We start from the raw sequence: 19,371 nt of genomic DNA, 5'->3' as shown, positions 1-19,371 counted from the left end.
AACCACCCAACAATCAGTGGCTGCAAGGGAGGGGGAGGGGCGGAGCCACCTGGGGAATCCCAGAAGGCTGGATTTGGTCTGCAGGCCTGCCCTATGGCTTCCCATTCCCTATGCTGAAGAGCAAAAAGTAATGCAGGCTGCATTTGGACAACACTTTAGTCAATGGTGGGGGAGCAGTCAACTCACAGTTGGTTATCTAGGGGGTACTCCCCACACAACAAGTTCCTACACAACTGTGGAGTGGTTGAGGCTGGTGTTGAGTGGACCCAGCGTTTGATTGGCACAGCCCCCCCTCTCTCCTCCCTCAGTCCTCTCCCGGTGCTATCCCAGCAGCCTCTGCCAGTTGTGCCGACTGTAGCAGACCAGCTGGTTCAGTTTTGGCCACTCTTGCCCAGAACTCTGTAACCAGCCAAAATAGTCCACTCAACCCTGCAAAATAGTTCACTAAGCCCGACAAACAACACGATAATGAATGTTTGTACAGATAGTCAACTCTGCAGGGCGTTGGTTATCTCAGTTGGTTATTTTGGGAAAATAGTCAACCTTGGAGTGGTTTTTGCCCACCAGACTGGGTAGCTTCAGGCAAGCCACTATTATTGACCTACCTTGCAGGAAAGTTGTAAAAATGATTGATAATATTTGTGGAATACTCTGAACACTTTAAAGCACTATATAAAGGCTAAGTGTTGTTTAATGCTTCCACATTGCTAGACATTTCACAGAAATGCTATTTTTAAAAGAGAGAGTGAAACCATGCCTGACAAAGGGGAGGAAAGGGGAGGCGAGAGGGAGACATTACTAAAGCAATCTGCCACTGGAGCAGGAATGATAAATGGACCCAGAACAGAACCCAGCAGTCCTGGCTCCAGCCTCTATTCCATTCTGTTAGTAATCACAATACTGTCTTCTCTCCAGAATGACTGTTCTCCATGCAGGCCAATATCTCCTCACTCCCTAAGCTAGAAATAAAAACCAGAAACCCTGGCTTTTCTCTCTCTCTCTCTCTCTCTCATACACACCCACACACCCTTGCTCTGACGCTATATAGCCAGCCTGGAAGATATGCAACTCTTTAGATGTTCAGCCTGATAGCATATTTATTTGCAGCACTATGAAGGTGATGCCCAAGAACCATCGGGGACCTTAGTTCCATTTCACTAATAAGGCCAACAGATAGATTCTCAGGCCTTCAAAAATCACTTGTGCAGGACAATCCAGGGTGTACTGAAAGCTTAGCTACTCAGTGTGGTGCTTCAACATAGGTGGAACTATTAGAGCATCTCAAGGTTTCTCCACCATTTGTTCACTGGAGGTAAGAGAGTATCCACTTCTTTGCTGTGTCACGGCCATATTTGGCCAACACATGCTCCCTCCTCCCCTTTCCTCCTCTAGCACAGCTGGGAGGAGGAGTTTTGGAAGCTTTCATTTCCCATTTCAATTAACCCCAGCATGTCATGTTCTCCAAACCTTAAGCTGTGGTTAATGTTAACTATGGTTTGTTTGGCAAGCCAGTTTCATAAACCACTGCTTGAAGTTGGCCTGTTTCAAACAAACCAGTTAACATTAATTAACCAGTTTGCTAAGTTCAGACAAAACAAAATCTGGAAACCGGAAACCAATAGTTCCAAACCCTTCTTCATGGCTGCACCCGAGGAAGAGAGGTAGTGCACTCCGAGCTTGTGGGAGTTCACTCTCATTATTCTAAATGTAGCATGGCATCTGAACACAGTCGGGCTCCCAGGGCAGGAGGAACTGGGAGGTACTGCCTGCTCCTAATCATGTTTACTTTAAAGTATGCATGCTTAGGATTGCAACCTAAATGCACCAAGCCCTCTTTTGAGAGGTAACGCAGGCTTTTATCCTGCTTAGTCATAGTCATGGAAATGTCTTCTGTAAAGTGTATACAGTAGTGGCTGAGTTCGGACAACACGCTAATCAACTGGGTGGGTGGGTGGAAGGGTAATAGGAACAGACTGGGAAACAACCGTTGATTAGTGTGTTGTCCGAACTCAGCCAGTGACTAGTTGTTGCAAAGACAAACAAAGGGTTGCATCTAATGTTAGTCTAACCTAAATCCAATTCATTTCAATGTGTCTACAGTAAGAACAATTACAATCCACTACAAGGATTTGCAGAGAGCATTTTGCAAATTATGGTTATTACTTCTACAGCACCATCATACTACATGAGGCTTTCTAAGAGTTACAAATGCAATATAGGTCCAGGCCGTGAAACCCTTGTAGTATCAGGTTCAATAGATGGAGAAAACAGTGGAGAAAGGGGAATATTAGAGACAAGGGAGGAGTATGCACAGAATGTGGTTACAAGCACTTAAGCTTTGTTGGGGAGTGGAGGAGGGGTTGACCCAAAATTAAAAGCACTCTCTCAGTAATAATGGCATGATTGGTGCCAACTTGGAATGGGCAATATAGACTGGCAGATTTTCTTCTGGCACTAATACTGAGGCTGTCAGGGTTGCCGTTGGAGGCTGTCAGTACTCCAACTATGGGATATGAGCCCAAGTGGGATCTTGGCACATTTAGTGCTATAGTTAAGTGTCATTCACACAGTTCATTCAGTAATGGAATCAGCACCACAAGCCTGCTGGCGGGAATTAAACCAATGGCCTGGGGGAGCACAACAGAGAACTACGCCTATCTAACATTGCAGGTTGCTACACAAGGAACAAGGCCCAGAAGCTGAAAAGCATGGCTGGGGTTTGGGGAACCTAAGGCCTGGGAGCCATGTCCGGCCTCCTGGGGTCATGCCCCACTTCCCTTTCCCTCAACCCCCCGTTGTTTGGCTTTTCTGCAATTTTCTCACCTTCTAAAAGTTTGAAATAAAAGTAAAAGCTTTAAACTATAATTGGCTATCTTTTGGATTTGGGGGTCCACTCCCTTTCCTTTTGCTTCGCCCACTCCTGGCATGCGGCCCTCGAGAGCTTTTCTGAAACTGAATTCGGCCCTGAGGCTGAAACCCTTCCCTACCCCAGCAGTAGAGTCTGGTAGAAGTTCCCTACCCACCACTCACTGACCATTTGCAAAAACAGGGTAAAGCTGAAGAGTTGAGAAAAGATAGCATAGTGGGCTAGAATATCAAATTGAAGTGGATAACGGGGTGGGGGGTAGGATGAAAACTGGAGTGCAAGACAAGGTTCAGGTAATCCCATTTTCAAAAGCACAGTGTGAACCTGCAAATATCTACAATAGAGACTGGCATTTTAAAAAGTACGTCTGACATATCACAGCCAGCATATGTAGTGGTAAACTACTATCCCAACCTACAGACACATTGACCCTGTTCAGACAACACACTAAATCACGGTAGTTAAGCATTTTGAGCTAAACATTATGGCTTAGCATGTCGGGTGAACCATTTCTAACAATGATGGCTACATAACCATGTTTTAAACACACTCACGAAACATTTGCTGCAAAAGGGTTAGTGACCCAACCATGGTTTTGCATGTCATCTGAACAGGGTCATTACAGCCGCCCCTTACATTTGTATGCATGTACATACACTGACACACACACACTGTACATGAGTTGTTTTTTATTTCAGATGCCTTGTACAGTGAAGTACTGCAGTCTCTCCTTTCTCTAACACATATGGATTCCTTGTAGATAACACAGCACAGTTCGCAAGCTGTACACATGCTTCATGATATATGTAAGCATTCACATCTCACACTCATGCTGCAGTATTCCCCTAGCCGAAATCCCCATTTAGACCCTATGCTATTTAGAAATCCCTCTTCCTGCCCTATTGATTTAAGGTATACATCCGTTTAGCTGCCATAAACTTCCGACGCGCACAAAGGCCTCCCTCCCGTTGTTCAGTTACTGTAAAGAAGGGAATGGGGGAAATCATCAACTTATTTCCCACCCTCCTGATATCCCCCTTCCAAAAAGTTAGTACCTCCAGGTCATGCTCAGAGTTTGTTTCTGGCTCCGAAAAAGACATCCTGCCTTAGGAGAGGCACAGCAGGCCATCCGTCTGATCGCAACTGTGTGCTGGCTACACCCTCACTTCCTGCCTGTTGATTCAAATGTCTCTTCCAGCTTGTGTGCAAACAAACCACTTCCTAACAGAGTTCCTGTATTCGCTGGCAATACCGGAACACAGGCCAACTGAAAGCAGTAATGAAGGGGCCCAAATGCCTGAAAGCAGTAATGAAGGGGCCCAAATGCCCCCCCTGCTGACTTTCTACATGCCATCCCATCTCCCTTCTTAGTGAATTTGCAAGGGGAAAATATATCCAAAAATCATAGTAGAAAAAGATTTTTATTTCAGTCAACTGAAATGTCACAAAATAGTGAGCAAGTTTTTGAGTGTTCCACGACTGTTCTTTAGGCTGGATATTAAGTCAACAGGTGGAGGGGAGGGACAGAGAGAGAGGGAGAGGGAGCTGGGCATTATGTTGGGAGTCCCAAAGTTTGCAGTTTGGAAGTCTTAAGACAGAACGCAGCAGGAGTTAAACAGACCAAAGGCTGCTAGGAGGGGCAAAGAAGTCACAAATGGTTGTTGCCTCATATTTTGAAAATAAAATAGTAGCATTTACTCAGATCTGTCTCCAACACAGTTTCCTTTGTGAGGCATGGGCCCCATTCAGACAACACACTAAAACCATGCTGCAGAACCACAAAATGGTTAACAGAATACATGCATTCCGTTAACCATTTTGTGGTTAAGCAGCATGGTTTAGTGTGTTGTCTGAACGGGGCCAGAGAGAAGATGTAAAGAGAAAGGTGGTAGTCTTTCTATGAGCAAAATGGGAGTAAAGTAGTAAAAGTTATCAAGTCACCCACACACTAGTGACCAAGGGTAAAAGGGTAAAAAAAGAATATCTGTATCTCAATTCTTAATTGGCATAAGATAAAACAAGCATACTGTGAACAGATATGCTGAAGTCAGATCCTTACAACACTGACCAGAGAAAGCAGGGAACGGGGATATAGTTACACAGGAGTAGCATAGTTACACCAGAGCCAGAGTTGTAGACCATTATGGTTCACTGCTGTGCACTCCACAAAAAGGTCCCATCTTTGCAGTATTCCTTCTTTCTCAGGGTCTGGCACAATTCCTCCTTGCAATTGTTCTTTTGAAATCAGACATTTTGTGCAGTGTGATTATTGTTAACTCTTTTCTTATGCTTCCTCTCATTAGCAACACTGGGCTAGAAAGAATCCCTTAGTTTTCTCCCAAGTTACATTAATTGCACTTGTGCCTTTTTTCTTTTTTGGCAATTGGAGCTTTACGCTTCCCAAATTCATCCTCTAATATGATGGTTCCTAGGTCAGCATTTGGAAGGAGCAAATGTTAGTACCATACATTTGTCTACTCATGGAAAATCTCAAAATAAAATAATGGGGGGAAAACACAAGAGTATCTTCATCTTTAAGTGATGCATCCCTTTTTAAAATTTCATGATGTTTCGTTTATTGTAAGCTACTTCAAGGACCACATAGCAGAAAAACAAGACACAGATCTAAATAAAATACTAACTCCTACTCTGCAGAAATAGCTAACCTTAGTGCATGGAAAATATACACCTAGATTAGGGACCTTGGGAAGCAGGCTGTTTTATTCAAATGTTCATTGTCATCTTTTCGGTGCCAGGTCAAGACTTTTCTGTTGTCTCGGGCATTTAGCAATATGTAATGAGACTGGGTCTGTTTTTTTGCTCATCATTTGTAAAGTTGTTATAGTGGTTTTAAATGTATTGCATTTTGCATGATTTTGTGGGTTTTTTTGTATATTGTTTTTAAGTGTTTTTATCTTATGTGAACCACCCAGAGAGCTTCAGCTATGGGGCGGTATACAAATGCAATAAAATAAATAAATAAATAAATCATATTAGCAAATTAGAGAGGTGGGGGTGATAACATGAGCACTAATTGTAACAGCCAAAAGAGCAAGTGGTACAATCCTCCTATGATGTCAGTAAGAAAGCATATTCAGCCTCATTTCCCCCCTGAAGTACTGTCTTTCCATATACCAGAATGAGGGAAGCATTCAAACATGGAATTTACCACCTGCATTCTGAAGAGCTACAATCCTGGGACAGCTGTATCATTTTTTAAAAAATCTACTTTTTTATTTCATCCTCCCTTGAAACCAGCAACGCCTTCTCAGTAGAGCCTATAGGCACAGTAGTATGTACTGTGTGCTATTTAAAAAACAACAACATGACAACAAATCAAAATTCTATGCAAAAAATGTAACCCAACTCCTGAAAGATTAAATTCTTCCTCATCTATAGCTCTCATCAGAATGTGCAACCCCAGACATAAAAGGACAGAGTGATCTAATCAAGGGACTGGCCTTACATATTTCTTCTAGAAGAGGGTGATTTGGTCCAGCTGCAAAGAAAGTCAGCTTTGGAACTGAAAGTCAGCTTTGCCTAATATGTAGAGAAAAAGTGAGAAGCAGGCAATTCTGGTGTACAACTATTCACACTGGAACTATCAGCATTGATAGTGTATCTTCTGTGATATACCAGCTTCCTATTTGTACCATTTGCAATCTGGATTTATTATGAGATTGCATCAGCTCATCAGCAGAGAGTTGGTGGATGGAAGGTCCAACTACAAATACAGAATGTTTTGGGAGAGGGGGACAGGAGGGAGAGGGGGAGAGAGAGATGGGTATTTCTGGCATACTGAAAACACTCACCAGTAAAGACTAAGGAATTCAGTATTGAACCTAGCCAAGTCTGCTGTGAATTCATATGCACCAACAAAAATGTAAGTTTGCATTAGCACAATAATGTAAGTTTGCATATTGTAATGCAAATGCAATATTTTTGTTAGTGTATATGAGGGCCACTACACATTACATTATTCATGCTTTTTTAAAAGTCTGCTTAAACTGGTCACTGATATTTTGAAGAAAATGCAGCCATGCAGGCACCCTAATGTAAAATATGCTCCCAGTCTGAATCAGGAGTCTACACTAATTTCCTGAAGAAAATACTCCCTTTATGCATAGCACAGGGGGAAATCGCATCTGGACACGGGGATTTTCTGCAGGTAACTGGTGCAGGGCCCCCAATCAAGATCAGGACCACATTCCGGATTGGAAGCCCATGCAGCTGTTTTTCCTTCAAAATAACATTGGCCAGCTTAAGCACACTTTTACATTTTAAACTCCCCATTAATGATGTAACATATAGTTTGGTGGTGAATTTACAGCAGTCCTGCTGATTGCAGCCGTCACCAAAGCTGCTCCATTATTGTGCCCAGAAAATCTGCTCTGTTGACTACGAGGAAAACAAGCAGCCCTAAGAAAAAGCTGCTGCTGGACGAGGTATGCAAAGGTACAACTGGGAGATCTTTCTGAGATGCGGCACGGTAGGCCGATGAACAACATCCTCTGCAGCCAACTGTCCCATGGAGATGTGAGGGAACAAACAAAAGAAAAAACCTGGCAGTTTGGGCTCAGATAATGGGTCTTACTGAAACTGCACTTGCAAGCTCAGTCTTCTTGCAGTCTGGAGCATGCATGCAGAGCTGGCTCCCCCATCTCTGGGTTGGAATCAGGCCAGGTCATAGTCTAAACAGCCTCACTGCTTGTTCTGGACACCTCCTGATGCAATGGAGGAAACAGAACTGCTGCTGACTCACTTGACTTCCCTCAGAGTCAGAGCTGACCCTAACATGGCAAGGCAGGGCAGGCACTGTAAGGAAGAGGTCAGGGCAAGGGGAGGAGGCTCCTTCAGCCAGTGTTGGGGCCTAGGGTGGGAAGGCATTATACTGCAGGAAAGAGAACAAAGCATTCATTCACTTTCCCTCGCCCTGGACAGAGAAAGAGAAATGTAGGGCTCTGAAAAGCTCACAGAACCACAAATGCGAATGCAGACTTGAGCATGTAGATAATGGAAGTTAAGCATTTTCTGTCCCCAATGTTTCTGCTGTGTTCTGCAGACATAAAAGTACAACATGGGGTTATACATGTCCCCCAAATACCTACATATAACTGGGTTTATCATAACGGGGAACTGAAGCCTAGAAATACAAACTCTTTTGTCCAAAGCAGTGCAAGACAACTTCATGCCTACAGTCAACATGTTGCCAGGGCCAATGATCAAAAGCAGAACCAGGCAAGAAGTGTTCATTCTACTTTCATCATTTGCAAAAGTTCAGATCATTTAGGAAAAAACAATGTACACCTGATGGTGCCCCCTTTAGACAGGACGACCAATCTTCCAACAACAGATTTATATGAGGGCTGCCCTTTGGCCCTACAGGCAGGGCTTCCTTGCCCTCTTCATGCCAATCACCCTATTTTCACACACAAAAGGGTTTCTCAAAAAGAGAGCGTGTACAATTATGCTATATATGCATACAATCCAGATCGAAGGGGAATGACATGGAAGGGAAACGAGGTGCAGAGGCTTAGCATCATGGAGCAGCTTGTGTCACAAGACCAGCTGTCAGAAAAGAGAAAAACGGCCTCTTGGGATAATTCAAACTAGTAGTTCTTATTGCAGCACAGGGAACACCAGCAGATTTCCTGCCCTGGTAGAATAAGCAAGCTGATGGGCCAAATAGTATGAGAAACGATTAATAATCACCTTTAATACAACTTATGCATATCGACCATGTTGTACCTGGAGCCAAAGCAACTAGATTCTTCATTGCATCTGATCCCATTGAGAAGCAATAGAACACAAAAGATTTGTACCAGCACCTCAATCCAGGATTCAATGTAGGACAGGCCTGTAGTAGACATATGGTGTGCATGCATGCTATTCTGCCTATTAATTTTTATAGTCTTTTTACTGTAGTACAGCCATGATGCCTGTGTCCAAATCTGGAAGCTACCACAACCACAGTTTCAGCTCATCAGACATGTATACTTATCTGCATCACAGATTCCACATCCTCTTCAAGTCTGCTATTATGCAGGTATCCTTTTCACACATTGAGCCTGGCTTCTCCCTACATTCTGAATACATCTGACACACATATACTGGCCAGTGAATCAAATGCAGATTCAGTAATCTTCTGCTTTTATGTTTGTTTTGCTTTTTATTGTATTGTTTTAACGTTTGTAAATCACCCAGAAATCCTAGAATAGACAGTGGTACAGAAATGCTATAGATAGCTAAGATTACTAAATACAGTCAATTTATTTTTTAAGTGCTGCATGGACAGTTGTTCAACTTTCTCTGCCCAAACATTTTCTAAAGCTGAATATGTTTTTTAAAAAAAATTTCAGAAAGTGCTTTGGTTATGTGGGGGTGGATGGGTTAGTAAAGTCACATGTTTCCAGCCACTCAGCTGTCCTTGGCCAGTGTCTGCTGTAAATATATAGAACCAATTTACCTGAAGCCTAATCCAGGAGAGAAGATTTTGTTTAGGTGCACAATGCAGACAGTGCTCACCCACACTAGCCTTACCACTCAAAATTATGTACATCTGTATGCATCCTAAATGTTAATCACCACTCAAAATTATGTACATCTGTATGCATCCTAAATGTTCATTATCCTCTACAGGATAACTGCCCTTCTTCCTCAAGATAGCTTATCCTTAAGCCTTTGAGTGCTTCCAGATGGGAGGCTCCTGGTACAACAGTTCAGACGCCATTGAGCAGATATTTTTCTGCAGTAAGAGAAAAGATAGAAGAAATGGTGGGGAAACATGGTAGTTGAAGGTGCCTTGGCCCCCTTAATGGCACCATAAAAGCCTCATCTGGAAGCACCCTCTGTTCCAGTCTGAAATGAAACAAATGCTTTTGCTTGGCTCAAGCCACTTGACACATTAGGTCATGAGCTAAACTTGAATAAGATCTTTTATCCTAGTTGCCCTTGAAAGGAAGGTGTAGTAATTGCAAAGAACCAAGAATTCCCCCAATTTTGGCATTTCCCACTTCTAGTTAAATCAGAGTTTTAGTTCAGTTATGGCATGCTATTTATGGGTTTGTTTTCTCATGTGTCTGATTCCATGTTATCTTCTGCTTTTCCTGAATACAACTTAAGACTGTTTTATCCTAGTTTATCCAAAAGCTCTGGCTTATACATATATAACCATCAACTTGCTTAGTAATATGATATACTTGGATAGCATTTTATAAGAGGGTGGATGTTGAGCTCCCCCTTCAATAAGAAATTAGTGTATAACTCACGAAATGATGATCTCTTTCATGTATTTTGTTTGCCCTCTTGTTGTGACTTTTTGGAAATATATTTTGGCAGCAGTTAAAGAGAAGACATGTTATGACATTTGATATGACAAAAGCAGTACTCTGGAGATATTTAAAGAAGATCACTGGTTATGATGACCTTACATTAATCCCTTGTCTCCTAACTAACGCAAAAATATGTATTGCCTCTCACTGGAAAACTGTAATCCACCTATAAGGGACTGATATAAATGAGTATGTACTGTGGCCCACATGGCCAAGCTAATGTATTATAGACAGCAAAGGAACAGAAAGTCTTCTAGAAGATTTGTGGAAAAGTTGATTTATTTATAATACACTGGAGCAGCTCTTGAGTCCATAACAGAGCCAACAATCTAAAAGAGCAGCCTTAATATCTAAACCTGAGACAGGGGCTTTGTACAGAACAAACTGGGCTGCTCCCAATTTTACTCAGTGATAGGGCTCCCCCTCTGGGACCAGCACTCAGCACAGATATAAGAGGATACACAATAGCTTTAAAAATGCCCTGAAGGCCTGAGAAAAGCCAGCTAGCTGCCACACAAAAGGATCCTTCCCAGGCCTTCCTTTTTGATGACACCAGATCAAAGAGGCGGGCTATGGCTTTCATATATGAGAACTGGAGGGTGAGGGGCAAACATTCAAGATAATAATTTCCTTCGCCCCTTTCATTGTGAATGGCAGGGGCTGCGACAGAATGACGTCTTTCTCTTCTCTGCTGCAACCACATTTCAATGATGTGCTTTTTTAAAAACATCAGACCCAGCTGTGCCCTTACAACTTAGAAGAGGCCCCAAGAGTCCAGTCTCTCACTGGTCCCTTACTGTGGGCAGCAACGCCTTCCCAAAGCTGACAGTCCTAGGTGCTACCCATCTCTTTCTCACTAGTAGTTCCAGAAACAGAACATCATGATTTGTAAGTCTCAGCTATCTCTAAATCACAGAATCGACACTGCACAATGGGAACAGAGCCGAGAATCAAAGTAGACATTGCTACAGGGCACAGGAATGTAGGATAGTTTGTGTTGCAGATTCTAGGGAGGGCAATACGCCCTTATGCTCCAAGGCTATTTCCCCATTCTTGATAGAGAGAACTTGGAATTTAGAGTACAGACTTTTCTCTCCCCAAAACAACCTATTTCCCCCTGCCCCCACACAGTCCAAGCAGAAGACACATTCCTTGGGCATGTTCTTCCTAAAGGCCACCCCATTCCCTAGTCACTCCGCTTTTACAACTGACTCTTTCTAAAAAATGACCTGGTTTGGATGACATGGCATGGCTCATTGTGGGTTATTTAACCCACAATGAGCTGCGGCACCCACAGGCTCCATTTGGCATATCCAACCCCCACTCGGGGGTCATCGTGTCATGCAAACCCGATGAGTGTGGGTTATGCAAGAGTTAAACAACTCTTGAATAACCTATGGTCTGTTCTAGGGTTGTTTAACCCTTGCATAGCTCACACTCGTTGGGTTCCCATGACACGAAAACCCACAAGATGGGGGTTGGATATGCAAAAAGGCGCCCACATGTGCCCTGCACATTCAGCAGCCTGACTGTGGGTTAAATAAATAATCCTCTGTGAGGCTGTCGTATCGTGCAAACTGGCTCATAGTGTAGTATTCTGTTGTTGCCAGAGAAGGAAACAGATCCTGAATGCTCCTGTCAAACTACACAAATATTTCTGTGAAAACTTTGCACAGCTTGAGAGAGATGGAAGAAACATCCTATGGTTTTCAGATTCTGGGTCAGTGCTTCCTCAGTCTCCCAGTTATGCAATGCCTTCAGAATATCAACAACCCCCTACACTGTGTCCATGTGCTTATGGCTTATATCAACTGTATCCACATATTCACTGGCGCTGATGTCAGGCTCCAAAAATCCCTCAGGAAGTGCAGGGACACAGCACACACCCCAGCTGATACAGAGCCATATTATTAGAGATAGGCTATGTTGTAGCTGGAAGAACAGTCTGGATTTAATTCATCATGGCCAAGTTCAGGGTCCATGTTGAGTTCTCAGCAAAGTGCTCCTTAATGTAGCATGACAGAGCTTTGCTGGACTTCCTAATTCTGCTAATTGCATTGACACCCTCACCCATCTGGCAGAAACCAATCTCTCTCGGCCTGAGAAATCCAGCAGCTGAGAACCTGAACATCACAATGTGGCCATTCTCTTTGCCCCAAGTCAGAGAGACAATGGGAGTTCAGTAACACATCCCAGATGGTTTTCATCAGGGAAATGTGCACCACGTTGCTCTGGGAACATGAAAGAAGCACAGATGTTTCCAGTCAGAGGATCATGCTCATGAGTAGTGCCCCTGACTGGATCCCTGTACACATGGATTGCATCTCTACAATCCAGGAACCATTCAGTTCAGAGTGCAGCTGTTGTGTGTGTGGGGGGGGGAGGCAAATTCCATGTTAGTCATAGTAAGGAAAGGAAGCAAAAAAATAAAACTGCCAATATCATACTGCCCTTATATGAATTTAGTGTGTGACCACACATGAAATACTATGTACAGTTCTGATTTTCGCACCTAAAAAAAGATAGCTTAAAATTGAAAAAGGTCCAGAAAAAGGCAACACAAATGATCAAGGGGCTGCAGCAACTCCCTTTTGAGGAAAGGTTACAATGTCTGGTACTGTTAAGCTTAGAGAAAAGACAAGCAAGGGGAGACATGACAGAGGTGTAAAAAATTGTGCATGGGGTGGAGAAAATAGGGAGAGGTTTCTCTCCCTCTCTCATAACGCTAGATCCAGGGTCATCCCATGAAGCTGACTGGTGGGAGATTCAGGACAGATAAAAGAAAGTATTTCTTCACACAATGCACAGTTAAACTATGGAATTTGCTACCACAAGATGTAATGATGGCCACCAATTTGGATGGCTTTAAAAGGGGATTGGACAGATTCATGGAGAATACAGGTATCAATGGCTTCTAATCCTGATGGCTATATGCTACCTCCAGCATCAGAGGCAGTATGCCTATGTTCATCAGTTGCTGGGGAACATGGGTGGGAGGGTTCTATTGCACTTATTTCCTGCTTGTAGGTTTCTCGTGGGCAGCTGGTTGGCCACTGTTTGAACAGAATGCTGGACTAGATGGATCCTCAGTCTGATCCCTTCATATGTGATTTCTTGATCAGATTGCAACATTCATGGATTAAGAGGGAAGTAGCCTATGTGCACAACATATCCCCTTTCCATGAGTTCCAACCAGCTATGGGGGCTGCTCAAAAAAGTGATCCCATGACTTAAATGTAGTATGTGGACAAGATTCAAGTCACCATTAATACTGGGTGTTTTATAGTAACAATCAAAGTAACCAGACAGAGGATTAGAGAGCATTCTTAACCACAGTACAGTTTAAGCTTCAGTCATTGATGGCTTTGGTCCCCTGAAAGCAGCCTTTCTATAGTCTGAGCACAGTGAGAACAAGGCCAGCATCCAGACCAAGAATTTGATCCCAGTCCACTTCTGGCTACCATCAGTTCTGGCTAAGTCAATCCAGAAGCACACCTTGAACCAAGTCTGAAATATTTAGGATTCATCAACAATGTCATAGCAACCAGCTATTTTACGTCAGTTCTCCCCCACCCCAACCCTTATACTACATTGCACTTCAGAGTCTAATTTACAGCTGAAACTGTGTTTGTTCTGAAATGCATGGCATGGGCTGTGTGCAATCTTTGATTTGATGCAAGACCAGACACCTCCACACCAAATACGGTACCAGGTGCAGAATTCAGCTTCCTGAGAATTTGTATTGTATTTTATTTTTTAAAGCACTTTTCTTGCTCCTGTGGATGCCAAGTATGAAAATCTGTGGGCAATGACATTTCCAAAACCAGGGTGTGGTGGTAGGATTCTCAAGGGAAAATGCTTCAGTACCCTAAGCATCTCCTCACCTGTGAATAGCAGAAAAAGAGAACATTATATAAAAAAGCTAATTTATTATACTTTCATTAACTATACAGGGTGTATATTTCAGCTTTTCTTCGTGCAAAGTTTCAATTTGTTTTTTACTTTAAACACTGCCCTGTGAGCAGTAGGAATAGGATGAAAGATTTGAATCTTGTAACCAAACTCTGTCTGACCTTAGCTAGACCAGACTATATCCCTGGGCGAACCCCGGGATTGTCCCTGTGCGTCCAGATGACGCACAGGAGATCCCAGGATCAGGGAGGGAACATCCCTCCCTTGCCCGGGATAAAGCCCTCCCCTTTGGGCCTGGTTTTTCTGCAGTCTTGAGCTGAGTCCGAGACAGCGGAACGTCTGGCCCTTTTCCGTTACTCGCGTGGAGCCAGGAGCACTGCACCCTTCAAGGTTAGGGTGGGGGGAGCAAGGAAACCAAATTAAATTAAAAAAAGACTTAACTTTAGCACACGAGCGTTCATGCACTACGTCCTCTTTAAAAAAAAATGGCGGTGCGACGCCTCTCTTCCTGAGGTAGTCGTGCATTACCTGTAAACGGGGCAGAGATCTTGTGTTAATCCCAACACAAGATCTCCCCTCCTCTGCCCAGGAACAAAAGGAAGGTCTAGCTAAGGCCTCTCTGTCTCTCTCTCACACACACATTGTGTGCCAATACCACATTTTAGAATCCAGAATCTACTGCAATGAGATCCACCTCTATTACAAACCACAATCTCATGCACTGCAGTTATCTTCAGATTTCTGCAGGATGCTCATTATTCCAAGACTCTCGTGCACAAACTTTGTTCTCTTTCAAATCACAAAATTGTCAGACTAGTTGAGCTGTCTTGGCTTCCCTGCCCTTAATGACATCATAGCTTTTCAACTTAGCTCAGCAGATGCCTTCCCCTTGGACATCTACCTGATCTGAAGATATGCAAACAGGGAGACTCTCCTGATGACTGAGTGTTCTTCAGAAAATTAGACTCCTATGTTTTTCAAGGTGAGTGGAAGGAAGTTAAACTGTGCTAATTAAAGTCTATACACTTATACAACAAGGGAATTACACTGTTATATATCCACAGAAAATGAGACACCCTTTAGATAAAGAATCACTGCCCACAGGGCAGAAGTGATAAAAATCAGGACATAAGACTGATTCAGCATCCTGAAAATGCTTCTAGAAAGCTAGTTGACAGCATTCTTGAGGAATTAGTGGCAACTTCATATTTATTGGTGAAAGAAGTGTGTTGAATTCGAAAATGTAGGTTGCCAAATTTCACTATACCTAATTTTGCCAGTATATTAAAAAAAAAAGGGGGGGCAGTATCCAATCTTGCCCATCCATGCGCATTGCGCAGGGCTCACTGCTTCTTTCATTGTAAGTGTGGCCAGCCCTGCCAATCACATTGAGCAAGTGGCCCCCACTGCTTGCGTAATGGTGATTTAGTGCTTCTGGGGGCAAAAAAACCTGTTATTCCCATCTAAAAGCACATGATGCTTCATACGTACCAACAGTACTAGACTGAATAAATACTTTTCTGCAAAACTCTTTCTCTGGTTCACGCAACCAGTGTTAAGGTATCAATATATAACATAAAGGAAGTTTTGACAACATCGTTATAATATAGGACACGATACCATTCCAGTTTAAAAAGAACATTACTATTTTCCATGGGTGCATTTTGATATATCTAGAAATCTGATCAGCAGATACTGTTGAGCTCTGTAGTTGAATTTCAATCCATCGATCTGTTAAACACATGTGCTGTCCCCAAGGTTATAGGTAGATGTCATTTTGCTGTTTTTTTTCACATGCACGGATATCTTCCGCATCCTTTGCTGCCTATATTCATAGGATTTGGAGATAACATCAATTGTCCTCAGCCCAGATTTCAGTTCTCCATTTTCAAATGTCCATCTGATGACTTGAGGACATAGAATGACAGGAAACAGCTTGTTTCCAAACCATGCTTTGATCATGCTTTTTTCAGATGATGTTGCAATGCATCTTGTGTTGGAGGCATTGATTCTGGCTTACTTTTTATGTACACTGATTGGCAGACACTGTATTGCCATGACCATATAGGTGACAGACATTTTTTTTAGCATCAACTAGTTTTTCTGGTGTCAGATCACCCTCATCTAATCCCTTCAGCAAATGGTGATGGTTAATAACCACATTCCTTGCTGAAATCTTACAAGGAAAATGTACTGCCACAGTCTGTGAGAGCATGAAAAGATAATACAGCCTCACAGTCAAGCAGTAAGTGTTGGTAGACTTTTCATATGTTAATACATTTTCCTCTTGCATGTGTTCCAGATTTCATCTAAACTTCTTGAGAAGTCAACGTTCTCTAGAAGTACCAAGACATCAATGTCTTGGCATGATATTTATTACAACTGTGTCATGAGGAATATTTGCTGGATGGAGGATGAGTTTTGCATCACCCACTTCTTGGGAAGCTTGTAAAGGTGTTACATGCAGCTTGTTATTAGGTTATCTCACTTTGACTGGTTCAGCAAATGCTCCATCTATTACAATGTCCTTGTCACTTTGTACTTTAGCCATTAGCTCAATAGCTAGAAATGTCACTAGGTCCGCCCTGCTGTCAGCTAATGCATTACATTCTTCCAGTTTTCAGGGAGGGTAACATTTCCATAGTCTATCACTCAGCAAACTGAAGTTTTGCTCGACGCTGTCTGGGCTCACATTTTGTGGATGCAATGTTGTACCAGTTGAATACCTCATCATTTCTTTTGATTTAAGACTAAATCGGTACACCAACTACACCCATTCCTGGATAGGGATAGCCCACCAACGGTGATCCTGGCACTGGTAACCTCATGATTACATTACTGCAATGCATTCTATGTGGCGCTACTCTTGTATGTGGTTCAGAAGCTGCAGCTAGTGCAGAATGCAGCAGCAAGGTGCTCAATGGAACACCTAGCTATGCTCACATAACACCAATGTTAAAAGAACTGCACTGGCCACCTATTAGCTACCAAGTCATGCATTAAGTTATATTATTGTCATACAAAGCCCAAAACAATTTGGGGCCAAGATACCTGACAGAATGCTTTCCCTCATATACACCCAGGAGACATTTAAGATCATCAGAGGAGACCTTGCTGGTCATTCCAAAATGAACAGAATGTCACCATGAAGAACGTCAATGGCGGCCTCTGGAAAACACTCCCTTCATGCAGGTCGGGAGGAAGAAAATGTGATATCTTTCAAATGCTTCCTGAAAATACACCTTTTCACCCAGGCTTTCCCTAGGCTGCAACTGCTTTAGTTTTACATGGTACTTTTAACCTTTTCAACGTTTTATATTATGTTTTATCATGTTTTATTTTATGGTTTTAATTGCTGTGAATTGCCCAGAGAGCCTCAGTATTGGGCAGTATAGAAATGTAATCAATCAATCAGTCAGTCAGTCAATGAACTCCTAAACAAATCTCTAAAAGTCTTTGCTCTCTGACGGAATCCAATGGAAACTGTAAGGGTTTTACCCATCAATATTCAGACAGGTCTGCTTGTTTATGAGATTATGATTTCTGGGCAATTATCACCTGCAGTCAGGACATCTGACAGTACAGATTTCTGTCCATTTCTTAAGATCCATTTGCCTGTGCAAGTGACAAAGGCACTGTGAAAAGGTGCATGTCATAGCATCTCTGAGAGATCAGCATGACACTGTCCCTGAGAAGCAGCAACACTGTAAAATATGTCTGTCTGCTTTAAGAATGACTTCTTTTCCTCCAGTTTGTTTCAGCACAACATACAAGGAATCAAAGGTTTTTAGATTTATTCTAGGCATTTTGGCATGAATTTCTCTCTCTCAGCAGGCATTTCATTGCCATGAATCACAAAGGTATGCAGCTGGTCATTTTCCAAGTCAGACGTGCCAAGTAGAGAATCATGGACGTCTTGTGAGGCCAGATTCTTACCGGAAATGTTCTACAAGCAGGGTTTGTCCAGATTGTGGTAGATGCTAGTTAAAACAATTAAGAACGGCGAATAGTAAGCTTTCATCCCTGTTATCGTGCTGTTTTTCTGAACAATTGGCTTCATCTTCACAGGTTTTGATCTATAAAGCCTTACACGGTTTGGGACCACAATACCTGATGGAACACCTCTCCGGTCATTAACCTACTCGCTCACTGCTCTCTACATCTAAGGTCCTACTCCGAGGGAAGCTCGGAGGATGGCAACAAGGGAGAGGGTCTTTTCAGTGGTGGGCCCCCAATTATGGAACGATCTCCCCTCCAAGGCTCGCCTGGCGCCAACATTGCTATCTTTTCAGCGCCAGGTTAAAACCTTTATCTTCTCCCAGGCATTTAACAACATGAGCTGAGTTTGTTTGTTTTTTAAAAGGGTGACCATATAAAAAGGAGGACAGGGCTCCTGTATCTTTAATGGTTGCGTAGAAAAGGGAATTTCAGCAGGAGTCATTTGTATATACAGAGAACCTTTTGAAATTCCCTCTTCATCACAACAATTAAAGTGCAGGAGCTATACTAGAGTGACCAGATTTAAAAGAGGGCAGGGCACCTGCAGCTTTAAATGGTGTGATGAAGAGGAAATTTAACCAGGTTCTCCCTATATACAAATGACACCTGCTGAAATTCCCTTTTCTATGCAACTGTTAAAGATATAGGAGCCCTGTCCTCCTTTTCATATGGTCACCCTATTTTTAATGGACCCCAGAATAGCTGTTTTTATAGGGATACTGTTGTTTTTTTATGCTTTTGATGTTTTTAAACTTTGTATATTTGTTTTTAATGTTTACTGTTTTAAACTTCTGTAAACTGCCCAGAGAGCTTCAGCTATGGGGTGGTATATAAATGCAATAAATAAATAAATAAACAAATCTTGCAGAGCTTCAGCATGTGAAATCATGTTGCACAGAATTTAGGTGTAACCAGATAGGCAGTTATGCATAAGCACCCATTGAGTTAAAGCTGCTGAGGTCTTTGTAATTCCATTACTCTCCTTTAACTTAGGGCAATGCAATCCATCATGTTATGGAAATTCAGTGTGGGGGGGAATTAAGCACTTTCCAGTTATGGGGTTTGAATTTCATTAATTTACAAAATAGTGCTATCAAAATCATTTCCATAACTTCTTTGTTTATGAATCAGTTTTTAAAATCCTTGTGAAAGTATTTGATATGAAAAAACTTAATAGGTTTGACAGATTGTACACAATACCCAAAACATGTGAAAACTGATAGCCATTTTCCAAGATGGTGGCCAACTACTAATCAAAAAGTT

General features: G+C 42.4%; 1 protein-coding gene across 2 annotated transcripts in view; it reads right to left on the bottom strand.

Annotated features, from left to right (window-relative positions):
• Nucleotides 1–19,371, bottom strand: part of PKN1 (protein kinase N1) — a 73,566-nt gene that overhangs the window by 27,195 nt on the left and 27,000 nt on the right. Inside the window, exon 1 of one of the 2 annotated variants that reach the window (XM_063120488.1) lies at nucleotides 3,922–4,020. The exons of the other annotated variant lie outside the window; for it this stretch is intronic. Coding sequence (XP_062976558.1) covers nucleotides 3,922–3,966 — 45 coding nt within the window. The 5' untranslated portion in view covers nucleotides 3,967–4,020. Of the gene's footprint in view, nucleotides 1–3,921; nucleotides 4,021–19,371 lie in introns of those variants that run through there. 2 annotated transcript variants of the gene reach the window in all.

This window comes from Elgaria multicarinata, chromosome 3, assembly GCF_023053635.1.
Source record: "Elgaria multicarinata webbii isolate HBS135686 ecotype San Diego chromosome 3, rElgMul1.1.pri, whole genome shotgun sequence".
NCBI classification, from domain to species: domain Eukaryota; kingdom Metazoa; phylum Chordata; class Lepidosauria; order Squamata; family Anguidae; genus Elgaria; species Elgaria multicarinata.
Note: the sequence above shows the minus strand (reverse complement) of the source record. Positions and strands in the feature narration are given on the sequence as shown.